Source organism: Trichosurus vulpecula, chromosome 5, assembly GCF_011100635.1.
Source record: "Trichosurus vulpecula isolate mTriVul1 chromosome 5, mTriVul1.pri, whole genome shotgun sequence".
NCBI classification, from domain to species: Eukaryota; Metazoa; Chordata; class Mammalia; order Diprotodontia; family Phalangeridae; genus Trichosurus; species Trichosurus vulpecula.
Window position 1 is genome coordinate 254,108,047 of NC_050577.1, and position 26,921 is coordinate 254,134,967.

Genomic DNA, 26,921 nt, shown 5'->3' on the forward strand with positions numbered 1-26,921 from the left:
AAAATATGGTCACAACAGGTCTGACTACACTTGTTAAATGATTCCTTAGAAACCCTTGTATTGTCTCGGAGATACCAGTAGAAAAGAGAGATACTCCCTATGCTCAAGGAAACTCATTCAAATGAGAGAGATAGTAGGTATAGGAGGATATCAGATGGTCTGATGGTCCTTAGGATGCACTTATTAAACAGACTTCTTGACTTCTTTAAAATAATTTCCGCTGATAAAACATCTAGCTTTCATACAATGCCTTCAAGTTTGCAAAGTGTTTTCAATACGTTATCTTACTTGTTTTTTCACAGTGACCCTGTGAGTTCAGTGGTATTATTCCATTTTTTTTTATAGATGAGAAAAGTGGGGCTCAAATATTCACAGCTAGAAAACTGAAAGTAACAGCTATGAAAACAATCAAATCAATACTACCATTCCTGAAAAGGACCTGTTATTGGAGCCCTATGGCTACAGACACTGTCCCTACATCCAAAACACCCCTCCCCGATACCACTCCCTTATTTGTGTTGTGTTGTATTAGAATCAAAATTCCTTGAGAGGAGAGACTGTAGTGATTGCTAGTAGAGTTATCCCTTCCACATCCAGGGGACTAGGGATTGTCCTTTGTACCACAGAAGTCTGAATTATTATGGTACTAAAAGATAAAATATTTTGTATTGTACAATACTATACATACATCTTATGCATTTGTGAGCTTCTAAACTTTTTCTGTGTCGTCTGTACCTTCCACAACGCCTCCCCCCGCCCCAATTCCCACTTAATTTCTTATGTCAACCCAGGATTTATTGAAACTCATGATGGAGAAAGTCGCAATATGGAAGGGATAATCCTCTCTGTTTAACATGGTGGCTGGCATATAGTAAGAGCATAATAAATGCTTTTTCATTCATTCATTTAGTAATAAGCATTTATTCATCCACTATGTGCCAGGTACCATGCTAGGTGCTGGTGACACAAAGAAAGGCAAAAAGTTTCTCAAAGAACTCACAGTCTAGTGGGGGTGGGTGGTTGGAGGGGAGAGAGGGGGAACATTCAAACAACTATGTGCAGACAAAAAAAATGCAGGATAAACTGGAAATTATCTCAGAGGAAAGTCTCTAGCATTCAGTATCTCATAGAGCATACGGTCTAGTGGAGGAGACAGGATGCAAACAGCTATATACAAGCAAAATATTTGCAGGATAAATCGGAGATAATCTCAGAAGAAAGCCTTTAGCATCCAGGCTTTCTGAGAAGAGAGGATGCAAACAACTTAGATGCAAACGAGATATATACAAGATAAATTGGATATAATCTCAGAGGAAAGCCTCTAGCAGCCAGGCTCTCAAAGAGCTCACGGCTCACGGGAGAATTAGCGGAGGGGAACAACATGTAAACAACTATGTACAAACAAGATATATTCGGGACAATTTGGAGATAATCTCAGAGCCAAGGCAGTAGTAGCATTAAAGGGGATTGGGAAAGGCTCCTCGCAGTAGGTGGGATTTTAGCGGAGCCTTGAAGGAAGCTGCGAGGCGGAGACGAGAGGCAGAACTGTATTGTGTTAGAGGAACGTAAGGATGTAATTGAGAAATTCACGGGTAAATCGGATTTTAGTTATAAATGCGAATTGCTCTCTATGGCAACATTTGAACTTAGGTCTGACTCTAAATCCAGCTCTATCCATTGTACCACCTTGGTGCCTACAAAACTGTTTCTCTTTTTGATTTTAAACAACTGGTTAAGGTTAAGTCCCTTAGGAAAGGCCGAGGGTCCTGCCTCCTGAGAGGCAGAGGATAGACTTCAGCAGGAGGGCGTCTGAGGGAAGGAGAAATCGATTACCTTGGGGCTAGATTGGCCAGGGCTTCGACGCTGCTCGAGGTTCGATTGCTTTTACCCGGAAGTCGGAAGTGGGAAGGGAGCCGTTGGGCCCCGGTAAGCCCCAGAGTGGGCGGGGCCGGGGGGAAGTGCCGGGCGGGGCCGAGCTGTCTCCCCGTCAGTGCTGCCGCTGCCGCCGCCGCCGCCGCCATGGCCACCCCGGAGCCCAGCTACTCTCGCTTATCCCTCGAGGATGACTTCAACTACGGCACTAGCGTGGCTTCTGCAAGCGTCCACATCCGAATGGGTACGAGCGGTGACCCCCGGCTGCGCCCCGAGGCGGAGGGGGAGGGGCCAAGGGGGGAGGGGCTAGGGGGAGGGGAGAGGAGGCGGAATTCCGGCCTTGGCTTGTTTCTCCGCCAGTGCCCTCCACTCTCCGCTTTCGCTTCCCGCGAGTCCTACTCTGCCCCCTCCCCATGCTAGTGCCTGCCCTCTGTTACTTATCTCTAATTAATTGCCTGTCCCAATAGAGTTGCTTTAGGAAGTTGTCTTCCCCTATTAGACTGTAAGCGCCTTGAGGGCGGGGATTGACTTTTTACCTTTCTTTGTGCCCCCCGCGCTTAGCTCTGTGCCGGCACAAAGTAGGCGATTAGTGAATATTGATTAGTGGTGGAAGCCTTACCCACACCCCCTTTCGTTCCGGCGCTTTCCCTCTCTGGGTTATTTCTCATTTGTTTATAGTGAATATACACAATCGTTTGCGTGTTGTCTTCCCCGGGGACAGTCTTTTGCCTCATTTTGTATCCCCAGCGTTTGGCAATTAGTCGATCAGTAAACATTTATGAAACGCCTACTGTGTGCCAGACACTGCGCTGCACGTAATGTTTACGATCTATATATGTATAGCTGCATACGTAGATGCATTTACCTTACGGGTATATCTACAATACATGTGTGTTTTAGTCTGTATATTTATAAGTACGCCTTTAGATGCATACTCACATGTATGTATATATGCCTGTATATGTGCACACATGTTTTGTATATACCTCTATATGTCTGTGTGCACATGTATATACACAAATACATGTACATGTGTGCATCCATACTCGTATATATGCGTGAGTACAGTTTTGTACATGTATGTGCGTACACTTACATTTGATAACTATTTCGATGTTATTTGTTTCTTTTGTAATTCTATGTATTTGGTGAATTCAGAGAATTGCACCCCTAGGCTTCATCAGACTGAAGAAAAGATCCACGACCAAAAAGAAAAAAAAAGGGATTAAGAACCCGGACCTAGGGACTAACCCTCGCTTTTGAAAGATAGGAAACTGAGACAGAGCGACGGAAAGCAACTTGTTGGATTTCCCCCACTAAGTCATTGCCGTAACCTTGGTCCCAAGTGTCTAGGTGGCACATTGGATAGAGTACTGGGCCTGAAGCTCAAATCTGGCTAGGACACTTACTAGTTGTGTGACCCTGAGCAAGTCACTTAACTCTGTTTGCCTCATTTTCCTCATCTGTAAACTGAACTGGAGAACGAAATGGCAAACCACTGCAGTACCTTTGCCAAGAAAACTCCAAAAGGGGTCACATGGCTGAATAAAAACAATACAATTTTCTAAATCCGGGATGGTTTCCATTGCTTTCTCACCCCAGGCAATGACAGAAGTAGCATTTGAACCCAGGTCTTCCTAGCTTCAAGGCCAACCCTCTACCATCTCACACTGCTTGACATAGTTAAATTAATCTCTCAGGAAAGAAGTTCTTAGATTTTTTTTTCACCTCTATCCCACTTAACCCCTCTCTAACTGACAGAGTTAATCAGATTCCTGAATCATAGTAGTTAAAGGCCTCTTTCCTCAGAGATTTGTGTTGTAGCATACTGGGAAATGAAGATGAGCTTGTTGAAGGCTTTAAATTAAATTTGCTCTGTGGTGTATTAGCCAAGAGATCCTAGTGTTTATCCTTAACTATTCATCTTCTTCACAGTAGGAAAAGTTGTGGCGATGACTAAGAGCTAGTGGCATATCTGGAACATATGTGCAGAGGGAATCTTTCACAGACTTATTTGAATTTTAAAGGTGGGAAGGTTTTGGTTTTGGAGGGGAATGCAAAAATTGCTGACATGTTTGTATGTTGAATTATTTGAAGACTGGAGACAAGATTAGGAGGAGAGATTTTGGTGATAGAAGGAACCCAGGTCACAGAGTTGGGACCTGGGGCAGAATCAGGATTCCAGGACAGGTCTTTTGGCTCTAAATCAGGGATTTTCCCACTGAACCACCTGCCTCCCCTATGAAGTGGGTTTTGGGATTTGGAGAACGGTTTCTTTTTTGTAGGCTACTGAACTCACTGGAAGCAACTTGGGTTAGTGGAACTAGCAGAGGTTCTGATGTTTCCTTCTTCTGTGACCCTGGGAAATTATTTAACCTCCTTGGGCTTCAGTTTCCTTAGGAGGAGTTAAATGGCTTCTTCAGTCTTTTCTGTGTCTAGATCTATGATCCCAATTTAAACTTTTCTCAAGGCATTGGGATAATCATTACAAATGTTAATGTTCTCTCCGGTAACAGAATTATTGGATAGTCTAGGGCTATGAGGGAGAGGCTGTCTGAAGCTCCCCTCCTACCCTGTGATTGGTGTTTGTTTATGGCACAAAAATGCCCTCAAGGGCTCCTGGGGAAGGGAAGCAGAGAAGAAACATCAAGTCATGCAATTTTAGAAATGGAAGAGGTCTTAGAGATAATCTAGCTCAGTCACATCATTTTACAGATTAAGAAATTGAGGTTTAGAGAGCTTTAAAAATGTGATTAAGGTCAGGGAGCTAATTAGTGAAAGACCTGACTCTGGATTCCAGGATTTCTAGTTCAAGCCGGAGCTAGCTGTTTCTCAGGTGAGATAGGTTTACTTTACATCTCTGCTGTGTCAGAGAATTCCCACCTTTGTAGGAGTAGAGGACCCATCACCACTGTTGCATTCTGAGAACCCTAAGAGATTTCTGTTTGCCCCCATGCCGACTTTATTTTGTTTGCCAGTAGCTCTCTCCTCTTCCGATTAATCAAGATGATATCTGTAAAGGCTGTGCAAACAGTATTTGGTCAAGTTGTCTAGTACTTGCCAATCACTTTGAATTTCTCCTATGCTACTGCTACCACTCATAACTCTGGACACCCATTCTGCTCTCTACTATTCTCTTCCTAATTTATTTTCTTCTTCCCTTGTCTGTTGTCTCCTTTTTCTGCTTTTGTTTTTCTCAGCTTTTAGATAAAGTTTCTTTCTATAATTATCTGCAGTCAATAAGGGCACTCCCTTCTGTCTACTTGTCCTCACGCTGACACTGCATCATGTGTACTCTTCAAGCCTTTGGTTCTTTTCCCTGTTAAAAGCTCTTTTCTGTGCCATCAAGAGACCTAAAAAACTTTTGACTTTCCCATTTAACTCTGTTCCAGATGCCCGTGTAAGTCTTGTCCTTGTTTTTCTATTAATCCTCAGTAGAAGATCAGCTGGAGTTGCCGATCGTCTGCCTAATCGCTACTCTTCTCTTCCTGTGTCTTTCCCCCTCTGATTGGCAGCGTTCTTTAGCAGATATTTTAATAAGCATCTACTGTGTACAGGGAAGGTATAGCAAAAGACAAGCACTTATGTCCTATTACAAACTGAGAAAATGCAGTCTTTCTGGACAAAGGAGAGATCTAGGCAATTAGTGCTCTGGGAAAATTTGGAGAAATGAGGACACTTTACGCTAAGGGAAATATAGGAAACTAATAAAACAGTGTCCCGTCCCCCCCGTCCCCCTCCCCCCACCAGTAATATAAGGTTGCTTTTTCATATGTGCTGTTAAGTTACTTCCTAGAGGACATAGGCTATAGATTTACAGAAGCATCGATGTAGATAAGAAATGTTGGAAATGGGAATGGAGCTCAGATCCTCTATTTCCAGAGTCAGTTCCATTCAAGAGAGACATCCATTTCATTTTAGAAAGCATTCTGGCTTTTTGAAAGTTACAATAAAATTCAAGCACTTAGAAATTTATTTCACAGGTATTATCTCTGGAAAACCAATTTTCCACATACTAGAAAACTCAATTTTTTATTTCAATTCACCAAAGAACAAAAGATTAATAGAAAGGAATACACAGAAACCTGGGAGAACTATTAGGAAAAGAGGCGCGAAACATACATACAAAGGACAGTGGAGAAGAAAACTACGTAAATTTCTGAGGATGCCAGATATAACAGGTGTTAGTTGTATTATAGTAAGACCGTAGGACAGACATAAGAGGCCTTAATGAACTACAAAGTAGAAATGTGTGAAAATTACTTGTCTCATAAATCTCATCTGAAATAAGTATACTAGCAACAATGTCAATTAAACATAATTTACTTGTCATGTTAGAATATAGAATGGCCTTTTGAGTGTGCTTGGCTAGTATACATTTCTTAAAGTTGTGTAAAAAACTTAAAACTGATGTTTTTTCCTCTCCGATTTCCCTGGAATAAGGAGAGGCGTTCTCATTGTTCTGTTAACTTTAGGCTCAGGCTCAGGGCCTGGTAGGCCCTCAAACATGTGTTGATGATGTTGTTTTTCCCATAGAAAATTGCTTTCAAAATTAGGCACTAACAATTCTTCTCTCAGTCCCTTGTTTGGGTGCTTAGCTTGCTTTAAGCTGTAAGTAATGCTATTTTATTTACTGTTGGGACATAGCATTGCCATCAGAAAGCAATAAGCAATGGTTTGGTTGTTTTTGTTTTTAATGTGAAAACAAAAATCTTTATTGCTACATATATGTATTTCAACATATAACTTTTGAGGCTGCCCTGCTTATTTATGAACTTCCTTCTGTTCTCATCTATGCATTTTTTAAAAGGCTTTAAAGACTCCCTTTTCTCTTTTCTTTTTTTTTTTGTGGGGGGGCATTCCTATTAGCTTGCTTCCCTCTCCCCCTAAAATCTTCCACTTTCTCCTAGGCAAATGAAGGCAGGCACAGTCCCTGTAACAAATAATATAGTCTAACCGAGAAAAACAAATCTATACATTTGCCATGTCCACTTTCGTACCATGAATCTACCACCCCTCTGACAGGAGGTGGGGAGCATGCTTTATCTTCAGACCTCTGGAGATCATTGCAGTGATCAGTGGTTAAGTCTCTCAGAATCGTTTTTCTTTACCATGTTGTTGCTGTATAAATTGTTGTAGTTCTGCTCATTTTATGTCAGTTCATAAAGACTTTTTGGGTTTCCCGGAAACCTTCCCTTTTGTCTTTTCTTACAGGGTGATAATATTCTGTTGTCTTTGTATACCATAATTTATGAGCAATAAGGAAGGTTGTCAGTTTTTCCTCATCTTCACCGACAGCTGATTTCACCAGCATGACTTTTTGCACTGCTGTAAAGATAAGTGCAAAGCAGTACACTCTACAGCAGATGCTTTGCTAAATGAGCTCAGCCCAGAAAGCCGTAACCCATCCCCACCTGTTAGGTACCCTTTTCTGAAAATAAAACGAAGGAGAACAGTTTCTAGCATACTGAAAGCCAAAAGCTACAAATCAACATTAATAAGCCGCTTGTATAGCACTTGAAAGTTTAGAGACTTTTCACACATATTTTTCTCATTCTTGTACAGTATCCTGAGGGATACAATTACTATTGGCCCCTTTTATAGAAGAAGAAACTGAAGCATAGATTAATGGTAAGCTGAGACAAAGAGTCCAGCTCCTTTGAATTTGATGGTAGGAAAATGAGCCAGCTTCAGGAGAACAAGAAAGCTAGAAAAACCCAGGAGTGGAGGGCTAACGAGGTCCCTCTCAATGATTGAACAGAAGTTGAGGTCAGGAGTCAGTCACAATACAGTCAATCCTTCCTTACACACAGCCCAGCCTTTGGCTCTTTCCATTATCCACCATTGTTCTGGATCTAGTAAGCAAAAAGAAATTCACTGGGGGCTATGAAGCGGAAAACAATATACACCTAGCAGTCCAAAGGTAAAGACATGAAAATTATACCTTTGGTGACTGGTTGTTTCCTTGACTAGAAGAAAAGGAGCCCTCTGTCTGACAAAATCTTCAAAGACTGGGCTCTGTTTAGAAAAAAGAAGTTCCTGGGGCAGCTAGGTGGCACAGTGAGTAGAGCACCGGTCCTAGAGTCAGGAGGACCTGAGTTCAAATGCGGCCTCAGACGCTTGACATGCTTATGAGCTGTGTGACCTTGGGCAAGTCACTTAGCCCCAATTGCCCTGCCTTCCCCCTCCAAAAAAAAATTTTTTTAAAGAAAGAACTGCCAAAAAGCATGAGAGAATAATCAGGACATGGAAAGTACAAGAAAAAAGAAAGGAAGGCAAAAAGCAGAGGAGAAAGTGGAAGCTTAGAAGAGTTGGTGGGGATAGCAGCCACAGGCCTCAGTGGGCTGGAGTAAAGCCTGTGACCCGCAGAGAACAAGAGAGCCCCAGGCCAGCCACACCCACTTGCCTGTTCTGGATGCCATTTGCAAATGGGAAATAATTTTTGGGGTGAAAATGATGATATTCTTGACCCTAAAAGAGTTGGAGTTTTTGTTTTGTTTTTCAAAGCTGAAGCTTCTTGGAGATTTATATGTCAATTAGAATCTAATCCATTTTGAAATTTGACATTCAAGAATTTGGTCAGTTATAAACTACCAAAGTAATTGGATCATAACTACTGAAAATAGATTTGATGAGATTCAGTTTTCTAAAACAAATGTTGTTCTATGCTTAGGTAAGTAAAAAATTTGTTTTCTTTCACAGGTTTTCTGCGTAAAGTCTACAGCATTGTTTTTCTTCAAGTTCTCTTAACTACTGTGACATCAGCAACTTTTATGTACTTTAATAGCATACAGATCTTTATATCTAAAAGGTAAGGTACCCTTGAACCATTTTCAGGCTTTTAAAGCATCATCATGAATAGGGAAGGAAGCTATGCTCTATTCCAATCTAAATTTGGCTCTAGAGGTTAGCTTGATCACCTAATACATTAGAGTTGGGTTTTGGTCGTGTCTTTTGTTTTTTTGGCCTAATAATGTTTGCTGCTACACTAGTGAAGAAGGATCACCACACATTTTTAGATTGAAATTATTTTTAGTTAGCGACTGAGGAAAATGTTATTTTATAGCTCATAATGAGTAACTATTAACACTAAGTAAAATGTCACAGTAACCTGAACTTACCATTAATGTCCAACCTATCATCACAGAACTGAACTAGAACTTGCTGTTAATTTATATGAGTTCTCTTCTGAGGGAAGGATTCCTGGGATAGAAGTCAGTGACTCCAGCAGTTGCTTTAATGTATTTTTTTTTTATCGATCTCTAATATTATGATTAAAGAACTAAATAATTTATACTTTTAGCCAATCAACAAACATTTATTAAGTGCCTTCTATTTGCCTGGCACTATGCTAAGCACTATAGATACAAAAAGAGTCAAAAGACAGTCCTTGCCCTCAAGGAGTTTACAGCCTCATTGGGGAGATAATAAGCAAACAGATATGTACAAACTATATACAGGATGAGTAGGAAGTAATTAAAAGAGAGGCAGTACTAGAATTAAGAGGGGTTGGGAAAGGCTTCCTATAGAAGATGGAATTTTAGTTGGGACTTAAAGGAAGCCATGAGGCTGAGATGAGGGAGAAATTCCAGATGTGAGAGATTGCCAGAGAAAACTGGAGTATTTTGTTCGTGGAACATCCAGGAGGATAGTATCAGTGGATCAAAGTGTATGTGGCCCTGAGTAAGTTGTAAGAAGATTAGAAAGGTAGGAGGGGGCTAGGTTATGAAGGGCTTCGTATAACAGCTGGAGGCAGTGGGAAGCCACTAGAGCAGGCCTGCACTAGAGTGAGTAGCGAGTAGAAGGGAATGATAGGATCAGATTTGTACGTTAAGAAAAGTGACTGAATGGAAGTTGGATTGGAATGGGGAGAGACTTGAGGCAGGCAGACCCACCACCAGGCTATTGTAATAATCCACATGTGAGGTGATGAGGACCTGTACTACAGAGGTGGTACTGTATTTGAGAGATATTGCAAAAGTGAAATCGACAGGCCTTGGTAACAGGTTGGATATGAGGGGTGGGAGGGAGTGAGGAATCCAGGGTGACTTCTGAGGTGCGAGCCTGAGGGACTCAGAGCATGGTGTTGCCCTCTAGAGCAGGGCTTAAACTTTTTCCACTCACCCACAGTTTTAAAAATGCTGCTCTGGACTCATGGTGATATTAGAAGGCGAGAAGGTTTTTGTGGAAAAGATGAGTTCAATTTTGGACATGTTGAGTTTAAGGTGTCTGCTGGACATCCAGTTTTTGATGTCTGAAGGGCAGCTGGAATTTGGAACTCAAAGTTTTAAAAACATGTTCAAAAACAACAAAAAAAAGTTTTTGTGTGCAACTAGAAAATAAGATACACAGGCAATGGGGCGTAGAAATTTATCTTGCCCTACAAGAAAGGAAGGGAAAAGGGGATGGGAGGGGAGTGGGGTGACAGAAGGGAGGGCTGACTGGGGAACACGGCAACCAGAATATATGCCATCTTGGAGTGGGGGGGGGAGGGTAGAAATGGGGAGAAAATTTGTAATTCAAACTCTTGTGAAAATCAATGCTGAAAACTGAAGGGCAGCTGGAGATGTAAGATTGGAGGTCAGCAGAGTTTGGGGCAAGATAGGTAGATTTGAGAATCATCAGTATAGATGTGGTATTTAAATCCATGGAAGCTGATATATCACTAAGTGAAATAGTATAGCAGGAGAAGAGAAAGGGGCACAGGACAGAACCCTGAGGGACACCTATGGCTAGAGAATGTGATCTGGAGGAGGATCCAGCAAAGGAAACAGAAAGAAATAGGAGAAGTTCCAGGAGAGGGAGCTGCCCCAAAAACCTAGCGAGAACAAAGTGTCAAGGAGGGGAGAGTGATCAACAGTGGCAGGCTGCAGGAGTTGGCAACTAAGAGATCTTTGGTAACTTTGGAGAGAGCAATTTTGGTGGAATGATGAGATAAGAAGCCAGATTGTAAGGGTTTAAGAGAGTGAGAGTAGAGAAATTCGAAGTACCTGTTATACATGGCCTTATCAAGGAGTTTAGCCACAAGGGGCAGAAGAGATATAGGACTATATTTAGCAGGGATGGAAGGATCAAGTAATACTTTTTTTTCAGGATGGGGAAGATTAGTCCATGTTTATATGGCAAAAGGGAAGGAGCCAGTAGAAAGGGAGAGGTTTAAAACAAGTGAAAAGAGTAGGGATGACCAAGGGGCCAATCTGTTGAAGGAGCAAGGATACAACACTAACATTTTTCTGAGGTTGTCTTCGTTTTCCCCTCCCAGAGATCCGCCTCATTTTAGAAATACCTTATTTTTTAAAGACAAAATAAAAAAGGGAAAAAATAAGCAAAACTGACCAATACATTGTAAAAACACGCAAATATGTGCAGTGCTATATCATAATAGTGGGGTGTGGATGAGAATATCTTCTCATTTCTTCTTTCAGGTGATGCTTGTTATTTGTAATTCACTTTTCATTTTGTTTACGGTTCTTTCTATTTACATAGGTGTAATTGTATATATTGGATTTTCGACTGTTTCCTTCACTCTATCAGTTTATATAGATCTTTCCATGCTTCTCTATATTTATCACATTCCTCATTTCCTTTAGCCATTCTCCAGTCTGTGGGCTAGATGGTCTATTCTTAGGAATTAATTTTTGTATAACCATGAATCTCATAGAAGAGGCCCTCTAAGGTTTTGGGAGTTGAATGTAACAAGCATAATGACATCTGTGTAGCACCTCACTATTGATAAGGAATCCCTCTTCTATACCCAGGACATCATCCACAGAAATGGTACAGGTAAAATTAGAAGGGAAACAGTTGACTGGGGAAAAAAATCTTTGTGATAGGTATCTCTGGAAAAGGTCTCATTTCCAAGATATTTAAGAAATTGATTCACATTTGTAGGAATAAGAGCCACTTATCAGTTAATAAATTGTCAAGGGATGTGAATAGGTAGTCCTCAGAAGAATACCCAGTTATCAACAGCCACATGAAAAAATACTACAAATCACTAATAATTAGAGAAAATGCAAATTAAAGCAACTCTTGTGTTCTGCCTCATACCCATCAAATTGGCAAAAATGATAAGAAGGGAAAATCACAAATGTTGGAAAGGCTTTGGGAAAATGGGCACATTTGGGAGATTGCGAATTGGTCTAGTCATCAAAATTGAAACATGCAATATACTGGCAGTTGTGTGACATGTCACAAGTTTGTCTCTCTGTGCCTGCTCTTACACAGCAGCAGAAAAAAGCCTTGACTACAGACTTAAGGTTCAGACTCTACTCTCCCAGAATGTTAACTTGTTTCACTGATTGCAGTTTTTATCTCTTGTCATTTAAGGCTGCAAAAGGGTAAAGGGGAGCCCATTTGCTCTGTATTCCTAAACATTTACAGGTCTTACAGTCAGTGCTCCCCTGGCTAACAAGGGGGCAGGTCTTTGGATTTTTTGGTTAAGCTATAGAGATAAAAAGATAGTTTTCTAGGAAAACATGTGGCTACTAAGAGTGCAGTCCTAAGACCTGACTTTAAATCCTTGCTCTCATTACCTGTATGATCAACCCTTTGGGCCTCAGTTTCATTATCGGTGTCAGAAGAGGGTGAGATTTACATGTCCTTCAATATCCCTCCTAGCAACTCTAGATCTATGGTCCTTTGTTAAGAGTTTGTCATTAGGGTGTAGTAGGTTCTTGAGTAAAGACATTCTTAAATTATAGATGTGTTTAATAACAACGTGATTAATTTGATATAAAATTTCAATGCCTTTAATTGAAAATATTTTCTTTCTTGTATATAGCCCTGCTTTGATGTTGGTGTCTCTCCTCGGATCTTTTGGTTTGATTCTGGCATTGATGTTATACAGGCATAAACATCCTATTAACTTTTACCTGCTCTTTGGATTTGTGAGTATTTTTGTACCTTTTCTTCTTTTGAATAAGTAGTTTGATTTTTTTTAAAAATTGTCTTCCTTTAGTCTGATTTTCAAATATACCATTAGGAGAAAAAATGAATTCTTCTGTCTCTTTTCTTGGCTCCAGAATTGTTGGTATTTTAGTAGGTCACTTTACTTAGCTTTTTATGTGGTATGAGAAAGAACACTGGCCTGGGCATTAGGAGACTGGGCTCTGCCACTGACAGGATGCATAAAAAAGCAGTTGAACTCTTTTGGCCTTCAGTTGCGGGAGTAGGTCTGTATGATCTCTCAGATTTTCCCACATAAATTCGAGCCCAGATTTTTCTGGTTGGCTTTTCAGGGCTCTCCATTTCTCAGTAATTTCTCTTTTTCAAAAATCATTTTGCTGAGATGATGTGCCTTTGCAAAAACATGGTTGGAGGGTTGTGTATCTCTTATGTGGAGAAAAAAATTCTTAAAAATTCATTTTGAGGTGATGGTCAGGAAGGAGTACTACAGTTTAAGATAAAAATTCATCTGACAGTATATATCAAGTCCTAAGCACTGGGTTTAGATTTTGCTTTGTTATTTTTTTTTTCTCCTTTAGTCTTAGTACAAACCTAAGTTAGTTTCTCAGTTTTGAACTGAAAAGTTGTTTAAGTACCTAACCATGGGAAGTAGAGTGGTACAGTGGAAAAAGGGCTGGCTCTGGAAATCATAGGACATGGGTTCAAATTCTGCCTTGGAAATTTACTCCCTGCGTGATCTTGGGCAAGTCTCATAACCTCCCTGGGCCTTAATTTTCTCATTTATAAAAATAACAGTAAAGGAATGGAATGAGCAATGTTGTGCATAAGTGTACCTCAAAACTTAGAAAGTGTTATGCATAAGTCACCAGTTTATGAAGAATTGTGCTCCACAGTTAAGCTCAGCCAGCTGTTTTGAAACTACAAATAGATTTTCCACTAAAAACAATGATGTAATAATTGGTGTAAAGAATATTGCACTTAAATGTTTTCAAGGCCTCTGTCCAAGTAATACTTACTAACTGTGTGGTCTTGGCTAAGTCACTTCACTGTACCTAAGTTTTCTCCTCTATTGAAAAAAGAGGTTGAACTAAATTATTCCTAAGGGTCCTTCCAGCTCCAGGGGCAGTGGATAGAGCATTAGGCCTGGAATCAGACTGAGTTCAAATCTAGCCTCAGACACCCACTAGCTGGGTGACCCTGGGCAAATCACTTAATCAGTTTGCCTCAATTTCCTTATCTGTAAAATCATCTGTAGCCATAGTAGCATTGAAATTGTGGTGCCCAGTTACTTTTTCAGTTTAATTGTTACTCCCAGCCATTTGAGGTAGCCATCTACGTCAAAGTAGAAAGTGGCAGTATTATCTTTGGCTCTGTGTCTATTACCAGAACCCAATTACTGACCCCATTCTGGAGTCCAAGAGCATCCCCTTACCAACAGGATGCTCCAAGGCTTGCTATGGCTACAATTTCTGGCTAGAGCTTTTATGAGGAACATTCTTTCCATGAGGTACAATGGCTAATGTCATAAGAAGATGAAAGAAAAAAGGAAGGTATAAATTAAAGGGAAGGAGAAAGGGGAGGCATACCATGTGAATTTTTTTAGTGTATTTTGTCATTCCCCATTTTTATGCAAATTACATAAAGTTAATAAGTGACTTAACTAGAATTAGAATCTAAATTTCTTTTAATCTGATGATCTTTTGTTTTCAGGATGATAGACATAACAAACCAAAACCCTTTTCTGGTTCCTTGAAGCCCACTCTTAGAATAAATTAGACCAAAATTACTTTGAATTCCTTACCAAGCATTATTTCAGCAAACTAGATAAACTTTGCATGCATTTATGTAATTTACAACTTTTTATTTTTCATAGACACTTTTGGAATCTTTGAGTGTTGCTGTAGCAGGTAAACTATAATTATTCTATACAATATTAAAGGAATCTTTTTAGTAGTAACAAATTCTCTTGGCTAAACTTTAGCATTTTCTACATAGATGCTTAATAAATTCTTGGTAAAGTAAAACATACTGGAATAAAATGAATCAAAGGCTAATCATACACTTTAAACAGCAAATTCGATTTATCTAGAGGCCATGAAGAATATCAGGAAATCAAAGGGATCAGAGTACTCTATTTCCTATGTATTTCCACATCTGTAAAATTAAGGTAATTCCTACCTATCCCTTGAATTAAATTAGAAGGCTGTTAGGAAGACAGGTAACATAACGATTTTAATCTCGGACCTTGTGTTTTTCACAACATTAAAAAAAATAATATTTCATGCTAGATCTCACTCATGGTGGCTTGAGGAAGAAGTTTTGTTTTAAGACCATAGAAATTAGATTCAAAATTCTATCTTCCTACTGCCCATGTATGAATTTTTAATTTTTGATAGTAGAAAATGAAGGGGTAGGTGGGGTAGGGATAAAGAACCCACTTACAAGAGAGCACAGGTTTCTTCTCAGTTTTCTTTAATTTTTTTCCCCCACTGTTATTAATAAGTAACAAGTGACAGGCTTCCATTTCACTTCCTTTACTCTCCAATGACTATACAAATTAGTAGAGAAATGACTATATTTCATCTAATTGAAGAAGGCTAAAGAGTAAACATGGATAATTAATCCCTGAATAACAGAATTAACTTTTATATGTTTTTTGGTACAAAACATTTCATTTCATATTATACTATTGCTCCTCTAGTAAAACGTCAGGCAGCCCAGTTGGTTTCTGTGGGTGCACAGTAGTATCTGTGCGAGTATGTCTGTGTTCAAGGCAGCGTGAGGAGCCTCTTCATTTTGGCTATCATTTGACAAGTGCAAAATGGAGCATGGAGGGATGGGGGGTGCTGTGGAGCTTTTCTTTCTGTTAAATTCCAGCTAGGCCTATTCTGTAGTTAGTATATTTTATGTGCATTGTTCAACGAACAAATCAATGTTTTTATTTTACAGTGACTTTCTATGATGTGTATGTTGTTCTGCAAGCTTTTATGTTGACTACTGCAGTATTTCTTGGTTTGACTCTATACACTTTACAATCCAAGAGAGATTTCAGCAAATTCGGAGCCGGGTAGGTTTTATTCTCAACTATAAAATATATGCTTTTTCTTTCTTTTTTGTTAGTGCATTCCATAAGCAATAGTGGGAAACATATTTGAATTTTTTATACTGAAAGCTCTGGATATTCCCTACCAATAGAGGAAAGAAAGCATTATCAGGAGGATAATGTACTTTTATGTTTGGGGATCAGACCCTATTTTTCCAGATTAGAGTGTGGCAGAAAATGACATTAGAGAATTTGCCCTGATTCTGGTGGCTGGGTAGAGATGAGAGCTAAAATGGAGGGAAGTACCTTTGATGTTTGAGTTTCTATTTTTCTTTTTAGAGGAAAGAGGAAAGTCGGAGGTCTGAAAAGTCTTGTTTGCTAAGGGTAATCAGCTTTATTAGAAGGCTAGACAAAACAAAAGCAATTGGGACCAACCACAAGATTTCTGTTATGGTACAGAAAGCAAGCTAGTTAATTTAGTTGGTTAGGTTTTAAAAGCAAATTACCTAAACAGCAGCTGATTAGCTAGCTTCTTTACAAAATTGAACCAAAAAAAGAAAAAAAAACTTTTTCATTTTTCCTTATTATGTTTCATCACCATTTAGAACAATGAACTTTTATGGGCTTACCTCAGTTTATGGTAAGGCATCTTATTCCACGGGTGGATAGGCATTTCCCTGGTTTGACTTTGCTGGGAAAGCTGCTTCTGTAGTTTTCATTTAAATGGAGTTTGATTTGATTCTTATCTAAAGTATCCCCTTGTACTTTGCCTGGCCTTGCCACAGGCTGTTCTGGCTACTTTCCCTTTTCTTTCTAATCTTAACCCTTTAGTGAACTATTTTAGTTCTGTACTGTTCTTAAACTCTCAAGTCTCTTGCTCACTTGTCCTGTATTCTTGACCAACCCCAGCCCAGAATTAATTCCACTATCTTTCATCTTCCCTTCTCCTTGTAGTGCTGGTGGAAGAAGCTGGAGGAGGGCACTCAGTTATGTTTACTGGGTCCACCACAAATTTATATTGCCCAGCTTATAAAAGTCACTTAGTAAATACTTGTTGGTTGATTATTTAATTTCATTTGGGCCCTCACTGCAACCAGGCAATCTTACTCTTTTTCTGACTAATTCTGTTTCCCTCTTCACAACTGTTCCAAACTTTTTATTTCACTCTCTCAGCCGAGGTCCTTGCTTTATACCTATTGAAGAAATCAAGACCATTTCCCAAGATTTCCTTCTTTTTCCTACCTTCTTATGTTGCAACCTCTTGACGTCATTCCCTGCCATTTCCTCATTTCTTTCAGGCTCCAATGAAGAGGTAGCCCTTCCTACCAAAGGCAACCCCTCCTCAGGGCCCATGTCTTCTCTAGCAGATTGCCTTTGCTGTCTAAATGTTCTTTCCTCTCTAATCCTTAGTCTCTCCCTTCCTAATTCTTTCCTTACTATCTCTAAGCATGCTGTAAAAAAGAGTGCTGTAATAGCGCTGCCCTCCCAAGGTGATGGTGAGGATGACATGAGATATTTATAAAGCACTTTACAGACCTTAAAGGTCCATATTCTTACCATTGTTGTTGTCATCCTCTGTATCCAGCCCCAGACTCTAGCTCCATCCTTGCAAACTTCCTGTTGGACATATAGCACTGGATGTCCCATAGGCATCTCAGACTAACTGTGTATAAAACAGAACAAATCCCACCCTTCTGCTGACCTTCCTTAATACTGTTCAGGTCACCTTCCAGTCTTCCAGGTTCACGTGGGCACAGCATCCATGGGAAAAGGGGAATCAAACCTAGAAGATAACGGAGGGAGGCATACGTGTAGTGAACACATACTCATCCTTCTGACACTGCCAGGCCTTGAAGTCCTTTCTCAGAGCCTTTAGGGAGCCCCATGGCCCCGCCCCCCTCCCACAATCCCTTGGTTCTTGCTTAGCAGAGTTCCCACAGTCTGTTCCTCTCTGTAGTTCAACATTCCATTGCCAGGGCTGGCTTTCTTTCAAGTCCACATCATCTCTTCTTTGCTGCCAGAAGTCATGTATCTCAAAGCTGCCTCCATCTTCAGTATCCTTGGAAGTAGTAGGTATTTAACAAACCTGTATTGAATATAAAAATAGAATTTTAATATTGATGTAAGAATATGATTTTATACATTGTTAAATGATTCTTTGGTAGAAATCAAATATTTTTAAAATGTGACTGCTGAATCTTGAAGAAAATGTGTCTAGAAATCATATTTTGAAAATATAGTCTAACCTACTAATGCTTTTATTTTTACAGGCTCTTTGCCTTTTTGTTTATTTTGCTCTTGTCAGGATTTTTGAGGGTAAGTTGTTTTATCACAGTGAGTCTAAAAATAATTCCTAAAAGGTCATTACAAGTTAATCATGAGTATCAAAACATATTAATAAAACAATACATACTACTTAGAATAATCTGGAATACTTCAGTGATTAATAGTGCTTTAGTAATCTCTTTAGAAAAATCAAGTCCTCATGTTAACCATTACTATTACTATATAACCGAAATAATTTATTTTAATTACAAGAAAATAATTTGAGTGATAAATTAGTATGAAATATGCTATTTATTAAAATATTAGAATGTGTTATGTTCACTTTTGTTAAAGTCTCAATTGATATGGTGTGCTAAATGCCTTTATACAGAAAGCCTGTGGTACAGTTGATAGAGCACAAAGCCCTGTATTCAGATCTAGCCTCAGACACTTACTGGTTCTGTGAAGGTCATTTAACCTCTGTCTGCCTGCTTCCTCATCTGTAAAATGGGGATGATAACAGTACTCAAGCTGTAGGGTTATTGTGAAGATGAAATGACATAATAGTCGTAAAGTGCTTTGCAAACCTTAAAACACTATATAGAATACTATTATTATTATTATACATTGGTAATAATTCAACTGAGATAATACAGTATTGACATACTTGGTTCTAGATAGAAAGGGGCTGGGTTATGGAGAGTTTCAAATGCCTAATAGAGAAGTTTATATTTAATTCTAGAGTTTATTGAGTAGGGAGGTGACATGGTCAGGCCAGTGCTTTTGGAAAATCATTCTGTAGCTGTGTGGAGGATGGATTCCACTGGGGGAAAGCTAAAAACAAGGGACCAAATAGGAGATGATTTCACCAGTCCAGGAGGGAGGTGACAGGTGCCTGAAATGGAATGGTGGTTTGAGGAGAGAGGAGAAGGATGCAAGAGATGGTGCGGATGTGGGAAAGCAGGATTTAGCAGCTGATTGTGTGTGTGGAATAAGGAGTTATGGATGACACTGAGAAGTCCATTTTTGCTATGTTGGGAACCCATTTGAAATGACTAGTAGGCAGTTGGCGAAATGGAATTGGAGTTCAGGAGAGAGGTCAGGACTGGAAGTCACCTACGTGGAGATAATAATTACTCCCATGGAATCTGAGGAAATCACCAAGAGTGAAAGTGTGGAGAGAGAAGGAGACCTAAGAGAAAGCATAGGATGTCACAAGTGGTGAGGTGAGGGAAGGAGAATGAACTTCTGGCGAAGGATCTTGCTTTTCTTGGTGCAGTATGAAACAAGGGCCCCACCTGAGAGGGTGGAAGGAGAAGGGGATGATGTGGGAGATTTCAAGAGAGTGGGCAAGGTTTGATACAACTGTTGTAAAGAGTGAGATACGATATAGGGAGAAGTAAAAGGATTGCCTTAATGCAGTGAGGGCTCAATTGAGATTAGATGTATAAATCTGTAGTGGACTCCATCATAGTTGCATGACTTCTTCCATTTGAATTCAGCAGCATGTAAGTAGGAGCAGAAGAGGCAAATTATGGGAGTGACGTGGGGATAGGATTTGGCATAATGTGAGCAGTAATAGAACGAATGAGCAAGAGATTTAAGAATAGCGGATGGGGCAGAGCTGAATTGGTTCACCAGAGGGTTGATGTTGGGAAAGAGGGGAGAGTGTAGCCTAAGCTGGGGTCCTGGCCTGACAAAGTGCTGAGAAGAATGGAGGGATCAGAGATCATAAAAGGATGAAGAATAGTTTCAGGAGGAGGAAGGTTGAGGAAGGGATAGAAATATAGGTGATTTTGACTAGGTAAATAATTTCAAAGTTCTCGATCCTGGAAGTAAAGCCACCTATAGGTAATGGTTGGCTCAAAGGGGTGACTGTCCATATGTGTAGCTGGTGTTTGATCAGTAAGTTATAGGAGTTGAGTAAATTGAGGAGCTGGGAGGTTAAGGTATTAGAATATTAACATTTATGTTTTACCCCATTATATGGGCTGGAGGTGTGGTAGAGAAAGATGAAACTAGAAACTGAGTAAGAAGGGAGAATGACCTGGGGGGTCAGTAGATAGAGGTCACCAGGGTCTAGATTGGATCATAAATTTGGACCATGTGAACTTCAAATGAGAAGAGGATGGCAGTAGAGAATAAAAAAGAATGAAAATGTCATTTAAGCCAGATTCTTAGTAATAGAAAAAAATAGTGACAGTCTCAGAGAATAGCTAATGAAACATCCCCTTTATGGCAGAGCAGTGAGGTATAAGTGTGGTCACTACATCTGGTGTTTTACTTGCCTGTTTTTTTCCACATTACAAAGGAAATGTTCAGTATAGACAGAGGAAAGGAAAAATTTTCCTGTGAGAAATAATTATGATGTAAGGATAAAATGCATTAATAAAACATTGAAAGAAAAACATAATCACAATTTTGGACATGTTGAATTTTGGCCTCAGAATATTCAGAGGGAGAGGTCTTTTATGCAGTCTGAAATGTGAGTCTCCTGTGCAGAGACATTTGTAGATTTGGGAGTCATCCATCGAAACTGTAGGTGGGGTTAAATTGCCTGGGAAGAGATTGTGAAGCGAGGAGGACCAAGAACAGAATTTTCTGTTCATCACTGACTTATTTTGTCAACTCCCCCTACTGGTTTCTTGTCCTCATTGCTCTTAGGCCAGCTTTCCCTCACTGGATTCCCTGTGGAATGGAATATAGGTTTTCAACGTTTTCCCTTCCCTGTTGCCCCTGCAATCAGCACATATCTCTTTCTTAGGGTCCTAATGTGTTTTTATCAGTCTTCATCACTAATCGCGACAGGGAAATATCTGTGCTATATCTACCTGAATAGATTTGTGGTCTTATTACTGTAGGTATTTCTAGAGATCCCAGCTCATGCACTTCTCATTCTTTGTGATTCTTATCTTTGTTCTTTTCCATAAATCCTCTACAAAGGATATTTATAGCAGGCTGGAGGCTTTTAATACAAAGTTCTGGAAGTCTTCAGCCATCCCTGGTCACCCTTCTCTTAATTACCAGGCACTCTGCAAGAGCTTTGCAGATACCCTTCTCTTTGTCTCTGTGGCTATTGAGTTCTACCCTCATCTCTGCCCTGTACCTGAGAAAAGCATTTCCTCATTTAGCCTCCAAGGATTTTTTCGTCTTTGTTTCCTCGGTGTATTGACCTAGCAATAACCTCTTTTATCTTCCTGGAGGTCTCAGTGGATCTGGCCTCTAGAAGTCCTAATTGAGCTTTGACTTATTCATTCTCTGCCTTGTTGGTTTGCTTTATTCATTAGCTAATTGTTGACCTTACTCTACCCTTTAGGAAAAGTTTAACTTCTGTACCTGCTGCCCTAGACTGACACCAGAGATACCTCATCTCTGAAGGTGATGCATCTAGAACCTGGGCCGCCCCATTCCTTTTTTTAAGCCTGCCTTTCCTTCCTACTTTTAGCAAGTCCCCAGCTGACTGTCTTTCTCCTTCTGTTCAAAGTTAGCACTTTCTGCTGACTCCACCTTTGACCCTATCAACAAGTTGCCAGTTTAGCTTTGATCTAATCCTCAGCAGATTGGGAAACCCAAGATAATAGACATGCAAAGAATAAGCATTTGCCAAGAAATAATAATAGCTAACATATACATACATAGAACTTTTAAAGGTTTGTGAAGGCTGTGAAGTGAGTACTGCATCTCACCGCATAATCATTGCAGATTTTATGTCAGATTTTTGCCAAAAAGTGGGGTACGACCACTATGTGAAGTTTTGTTTGGGTTTTGGTTTTTTTTTTAAGATTGTGCCAGTATTACTTGAAAATCATTTATTACTAAACTGTTTTTGGTGCAAGGATAGGATGCACGGAATACTTGTGAATATACATTAAAATTAGGAAGATGCAAGCCTTACCATATCACTGTGACTTACTCGTGGCAGCTTCACCTGCCCGCCAGCTCCCCTTTCACCTATGGCTCTTCATTGGGTTGAGTGACAATACCGTTAGTACTGTAGCGCTCTAAACAAACCATGCAAGTCGGCTTTCGGAAATATACTGATGATGCACACGCACTGAGAATTCTGGGCTCGCAGCTCACAATACGTGAGAGAAATGTGTGTCCGTATGCCACTGGCGAATTCATTGTGCTCTGTTTACCTTTTAAGCAGTGTGACAAATAAATTATACCATGCGATGATTACTCAATGAAAGGTCACAAACCAATTTTTGGACTGGGAAAAAACCCCTCAGGGTGCAGCGATTGTGTGGTGGCAACAGTCACACAGTGAAACACAGCACCACTATTATCCCCATTTTACTGAGGAGTATACTGAAGACAGGACAGTTTAAGTGACTTTCCCAGGGTCTCACAGCCAGTAAGCATCTGAAGTCAGATGGGAACTTTGGTCTTCTTGACTCTAAGTCATGCTGAGCTGCCTCTTCCCTATCAAACTTTTTGATGACCCATCTATAGGGAGGAGGTTGATTTCCTTGACCTCCAGGTTGAGTAGGTACAGTAGGAAAATACCTATACAACAACTGTATAACAACAGAGAAATATCCCATCCCCCCATCTTTCTGACCCTCCTCCTAGCCCTTCAGAGGGTCATATCACCTCACAGTGTCACAGTTTTCCTAATTATTACTCAGTCTCCAAAATGTGCCTCCCTTTCCCTTACCATTACATCTTGTCCTTTCATTCTTTGTAGCTCTCAGATCTTTCCGTGTTTCCACTGTCCCCACCCTCATTCAGACTTCGTTCCACTTCCCTGCTTCTGTCACTTTCTGTTTAGCTAACTGCTTATGTCTCCATCTCTGCCTTCGACTTCACCCCTATACTCTAGTTCCGTATTTTCAATTCTTCACATCCTAACAGCACTGTGCATTCAACATATTTCAAACTGAACTCTTTTCCCGTGCTCATCTTGGCTTCTTTGGTTTCTATGCCTTTGGATACACCTTTCCCCAAGCCTGAGATAGATACCCTTCTACTGACCACCCACCATATGATATTCCTACCTGATTAAAATCCCTTTCCCTCCTCAAATTTCTCATTGCACTTTGGATGCATTTTATCTATTCATTTCACTGCCACCTTGATTTGTGCCCTGATTAAATCTTCCTGGATGATTGTAATAGTTTCTTAATTGGTCTCCCTATTTCTGGTGTCTCCTCGATACAATTCATTAATATATGCCATAGCTAGATTAGTCTCTCCATAGCATCATTTTGTTTATGTCACTCTACTGTTCTGAAACCTTCCTTGGCTTCCCGGTGTCCACCAAATTAAGTACAACCTGTCACCTTGTTATTCATTGCCCTTTATCTGATCTCAGTTTAGCTTTCTATTTTATATTCTACTTCTTCACTGTGTATACTTATGTTCTCCCCTAACTAGAGACCCATGGGTCCCTGAGCACAACTTATTTTCCCACTTCTGTATCTTTATTCCTGCCATTTTCTCTACCTGGAAACCTTGCCCTTCACATCTCTTGACCACCCTTAAAGGTCCAGTTCACATGCGCCCCTTCCAGGAGGCTTTCTCTGATTAGACCCACACCAAACCTTTATATACTTGTCTGAACCTCCCTTAGAAACATTCATCACATGTGGTCTTCTGGTATGATTATTTTTATACCTATTTTCCCTACTAGATCTTAAGCATCTTGAGAATAAGAGATTATCTTATTTATTTTTGTATTATCTACCTCCAAAACACCTAGCATAGGACTTTTCACATTGTAGGTACTCAGTGTATGTTTTATAAATGAATGGGGGAATGAGTTAATAGAATCATAGATAATGAAGTCCTTTAACATCTTTTAGCAAATCTTGAATTGGATTGTCAACTTTCAAAGGAAAAAATTTAGGATGCAAAAGTAAATTATTTCAGTTTTGAAAAAGTTTTCAAATATCTCATTGATTTAGAGGTGACTGGGTTCTTGAAGACTATGCTGATAGAATATAAATTCTAACAAACTGGGAAGGCTTCAAGTATGGGTTTAATGATGAAATAGGTGCATTATCAGAAGACCATCTGAGCTAAGTTGAAGAAGTTCATCACCAGGTTGTTTGCAAGGTGGTAAATTTTTCAACCAGAGTCCATCTCAAAGACCACTACGTAGGGGTTGTGATTGGCATCTATTGAAAGGAGTACCCACAGAGGCAAAATTACAGACTTTTAGAATAAGAAATACATTTGAGATGCTGCTATAGAATTCTAGGTGGCTTTGCCAAATCTCAGACAAAAAAACAAGTTAATTATAAATGTTATCATATACTATTATACTATTACTTATTGTGGTATAGCATGAACTAATACATTTTGAGTACTTTATTCAGAATTTATGTGCTTGTAACACTTTGTTTTTAAAGTCATGTTATTATTTGCTACTAGTGATTATTTAAAAATAAATAGCTGCTAATTATAACAGGTAACTTACGGTCTCCTAGAAATACTTTTCTCAATTGTTAACCTACATATATTCTTTTTCAATCTATAGTTCTTCTATAATAATGAATTGGTGGAGGTCATCTTTTCTGCAATGGGAGCTCTTCTGTTCTGTGGATTCATCATTTATGACACTCACCTACTGATGCATAAACTGTCCCCTGAAGAGTATATATTGGCCGCCATCAACCTCTACTTGGATATTATTAATCTGTTCCTGCACCTATTGCGTTTATTAGAAGCATTTAATAAAAAGTGATTGAGGACAATAAAATGTTTGATTAAATAATGAGGCTTGGAATATAGATGGTGAGATTGAAGCTTTACTATTTTTTCATATCTACCTGCTACCAGATTTTTGATTTAGAACTTAGAATAATGTTTCATATTGCTCTCCATTTGATTTTGGATTCTCCATCAAAATGTTTAAATTTAATAGCTCTAACAATATTTATTCTTTGTAAAGACTAGAATTAGGTTTTGCAACCAAGGAAATTCTTAATTAAGGTTTTATGTTGACTTTCATTTCAGTAATGAGGCATTAAAAATCTTGTCATTTTTTTTCCTGCTCTAAATTTGCCATAGGTTGATAGTTTGCAATTGAGAATTGAATCATGAATACATAATATAAAATTAAGGCTTTCTTTGTAGAGTGATTTTATTTTTTATATTTCTCCTTAAGTACTATTTTGAAAGTTTTTATTTGATTTGCATTATATTTTGAAGGCTTAGTTCCATTAATCTTAATCAGAAAGAAAGTATTTAATTGAACATTTTGGAGCTGTGCAACTGACACTTTCAGAATATTCAGTATTGTAATAAAAGATCTATTTTAAGATAAAGTATAAACAATTACAAATATTTAAATGCTGTATAGGTTTAACTTTAAATTCAGAACATGTTCATGTATGTAGGATATGCATATGCTATTAAACAACCTGCATTTCAAAATGTAGGCAGAAAAATGTTCTTTGTGGTTTTATTTGGGAATGCTGTGCCAAGTGCACACAGCAGGTTAACTTAGTGTCTCTTAGACAATGTCACGTAGTAGGAAGAACCCAGAACTAGGAGTTAGAAGGCATGGTTCTGAGTTCTGACTCTACTTATTGTCAGGAGGACCATAGATAAGTCCTTTCACCTTTCAGGGCCTCGGTTTTGTCAGTTCTAAAGTAGGGATATTTAAGCCAATGAGGACTCATTGGAAAAAGATTGTTGGGAAAGTTTGAAGGGAAAAGGAAAGGGGAACTGCAGAGGGTGAGATGGCGTCATGGAAACAATGAACATGAATTTGGACAGACTTTAGGTGGTTGCGGAGGATAGAAGGGCCTGGCGTGAAAAGTTGGACATGACTGAACAACAAAAATGTATATACGCATATATACACTATGAACAAAGCCTTATCTTCCTACTCAGCTCCTTGCCATTGAAATCTTGCAAAGGTTTCTGGATCTTGGGGATGCGAGTGCAACCACTCACCAGAACAACGTCTTCGGCCTGTAACTTATCTTAGGGCCTTTTTCATCCCGTGTGCCTCAGAAGGGGTCAATCATTCAGCTCTTCAAATGGGCAAAGAGGATAGAGGTATAGGAGTCAATACCGTCACAGAGGGAGTTAATCTCAGTACTAGCATGGGCTGTGAAGGCAGCAGTAAACACTTTTGTCCTTACTGATGGCCTTCCTGTGCTTGCACTTGAAGTCAATAATGAAATGGTTGACCATATGGTCATGAAAGTCCTCTGCACCCAAGAGGATATCCCCAGCTGTGGGCTTGACTTCAAAGATGCCGCTTTCAACGTGCCCAGGAAGGAGACATCGAAAGTGAAGCGTCACCTCCGAGGTTAAAGATCAACACATTTCTTTTGGCACCAACCTTTTAAGCCAAAAGCAATAGCACCAGCAGTTGAGTCAATGATGATTCAGAATACACTGAGATCAGTGATAGTTCCAGCATCCTTGGTGGTCTGATGTAGAGAATCATTGCAGTAGGATGGTGCTATGACCACAGTATTTGTAAGTCTTCCCAAAACTTCAGCAATTTCTTTCAACTTGGTCAAAACCATATAAAACACTTCTGGATAGACACTTAAGGCATTCTGTTTATACCTCTCTTGGCCTATGCCATTTGCCACTGTGAATGGTGAAATGCTTCACATCTGACTATGATTGTATCATTTAATATGTGACTAATCAGATGCTTGGCACCATAAACTGGCGGGGTTCATTGCAACTTTATCGTTTTTAGTATCACCAATCAAACTTATGTGTTGGCAAAGGTAAACATAGTTTAGAGTGGTTCCGTTTTCTTTGGTTATTAGCTATGAATTCCACTTTGCCATGTTGGAAGATTCTCATACAGTAATAAGTGGTACCAAGATTAGTGCCTACTGTGGGTCCCTTTATT

General features: G+C 39.5%; 2 protein-coding genes across 2 annotated transcripts in view; one reads left to right on the top strand and one right to left on the bottom strand.

The window, feature by feature from the left end:
* The window catches only part of IRAK3 (interleukin 1 receptor associated kinase 3), a 121,893-nt gene extending 105,358 nt beyond the window's left edge, over positions 1-16,535 (bottom strand). Inside the window, exon 1 of the mRNA XM_036759277.1 lies at positions 16,453-16,535. The gene's annotated coding sequence lies outside the window, so the exon portion shown is untranslated. The remainder of the gene's footprint in view (positions 1-16,452) is intronic.
* On the top strand, positions 1,922-25,485 carry TMBIM4 (transmembrane BAX inhibitor motif containing 4). The gene is made up of 7 exons (XM_036759279.1): positions 1,922-2,116; positions 8,575-8,683; positions 12,656-12,761; positions 14,654-14,687; positions 15,730-15,847; positions 18,094-18,139; positions 24,573-25,485. The coding sequence occupies exons 1-7, from the start codon at positions 2,020-2,022 to the stop codon at positions 24,777-24,779; spliced, it is 717 nt and encodes a 238-aa protein (XP_036615174.1). The 5' UTR covers positions 1,922-2,019; the 3' UTR covers positions 24,780-25,485.
* The last annotated feature ends 1,436 nt before the right edge of the window (positions 25,486-26,921 follow it).

Bases quoted from the DNA above. Each gene is read 5' to 3' on its own strand.
- TMBIM4 (XM_036759279.1), top strand. From the start codon at position 2,020: ATGGCCACCCCGGAGCCCAGCTACTCTCGCTTATCCCTCGAGGATGAC. The intron at 2,117-8,574 runs GTACGAGCGGTG...TTTCTTTCACAG, and splicing joins AAGCGTCCACATCCGAATGG to GTTTTCTGCGTAAAGTCTAC. The intron at 14,688-15,729 runs GTAAACTATAAT...TTTATTTTACAG, and splicing joins TTTGAGTGTTGCTGTAGCAG to TGACTTTCTATGATGTGTAT.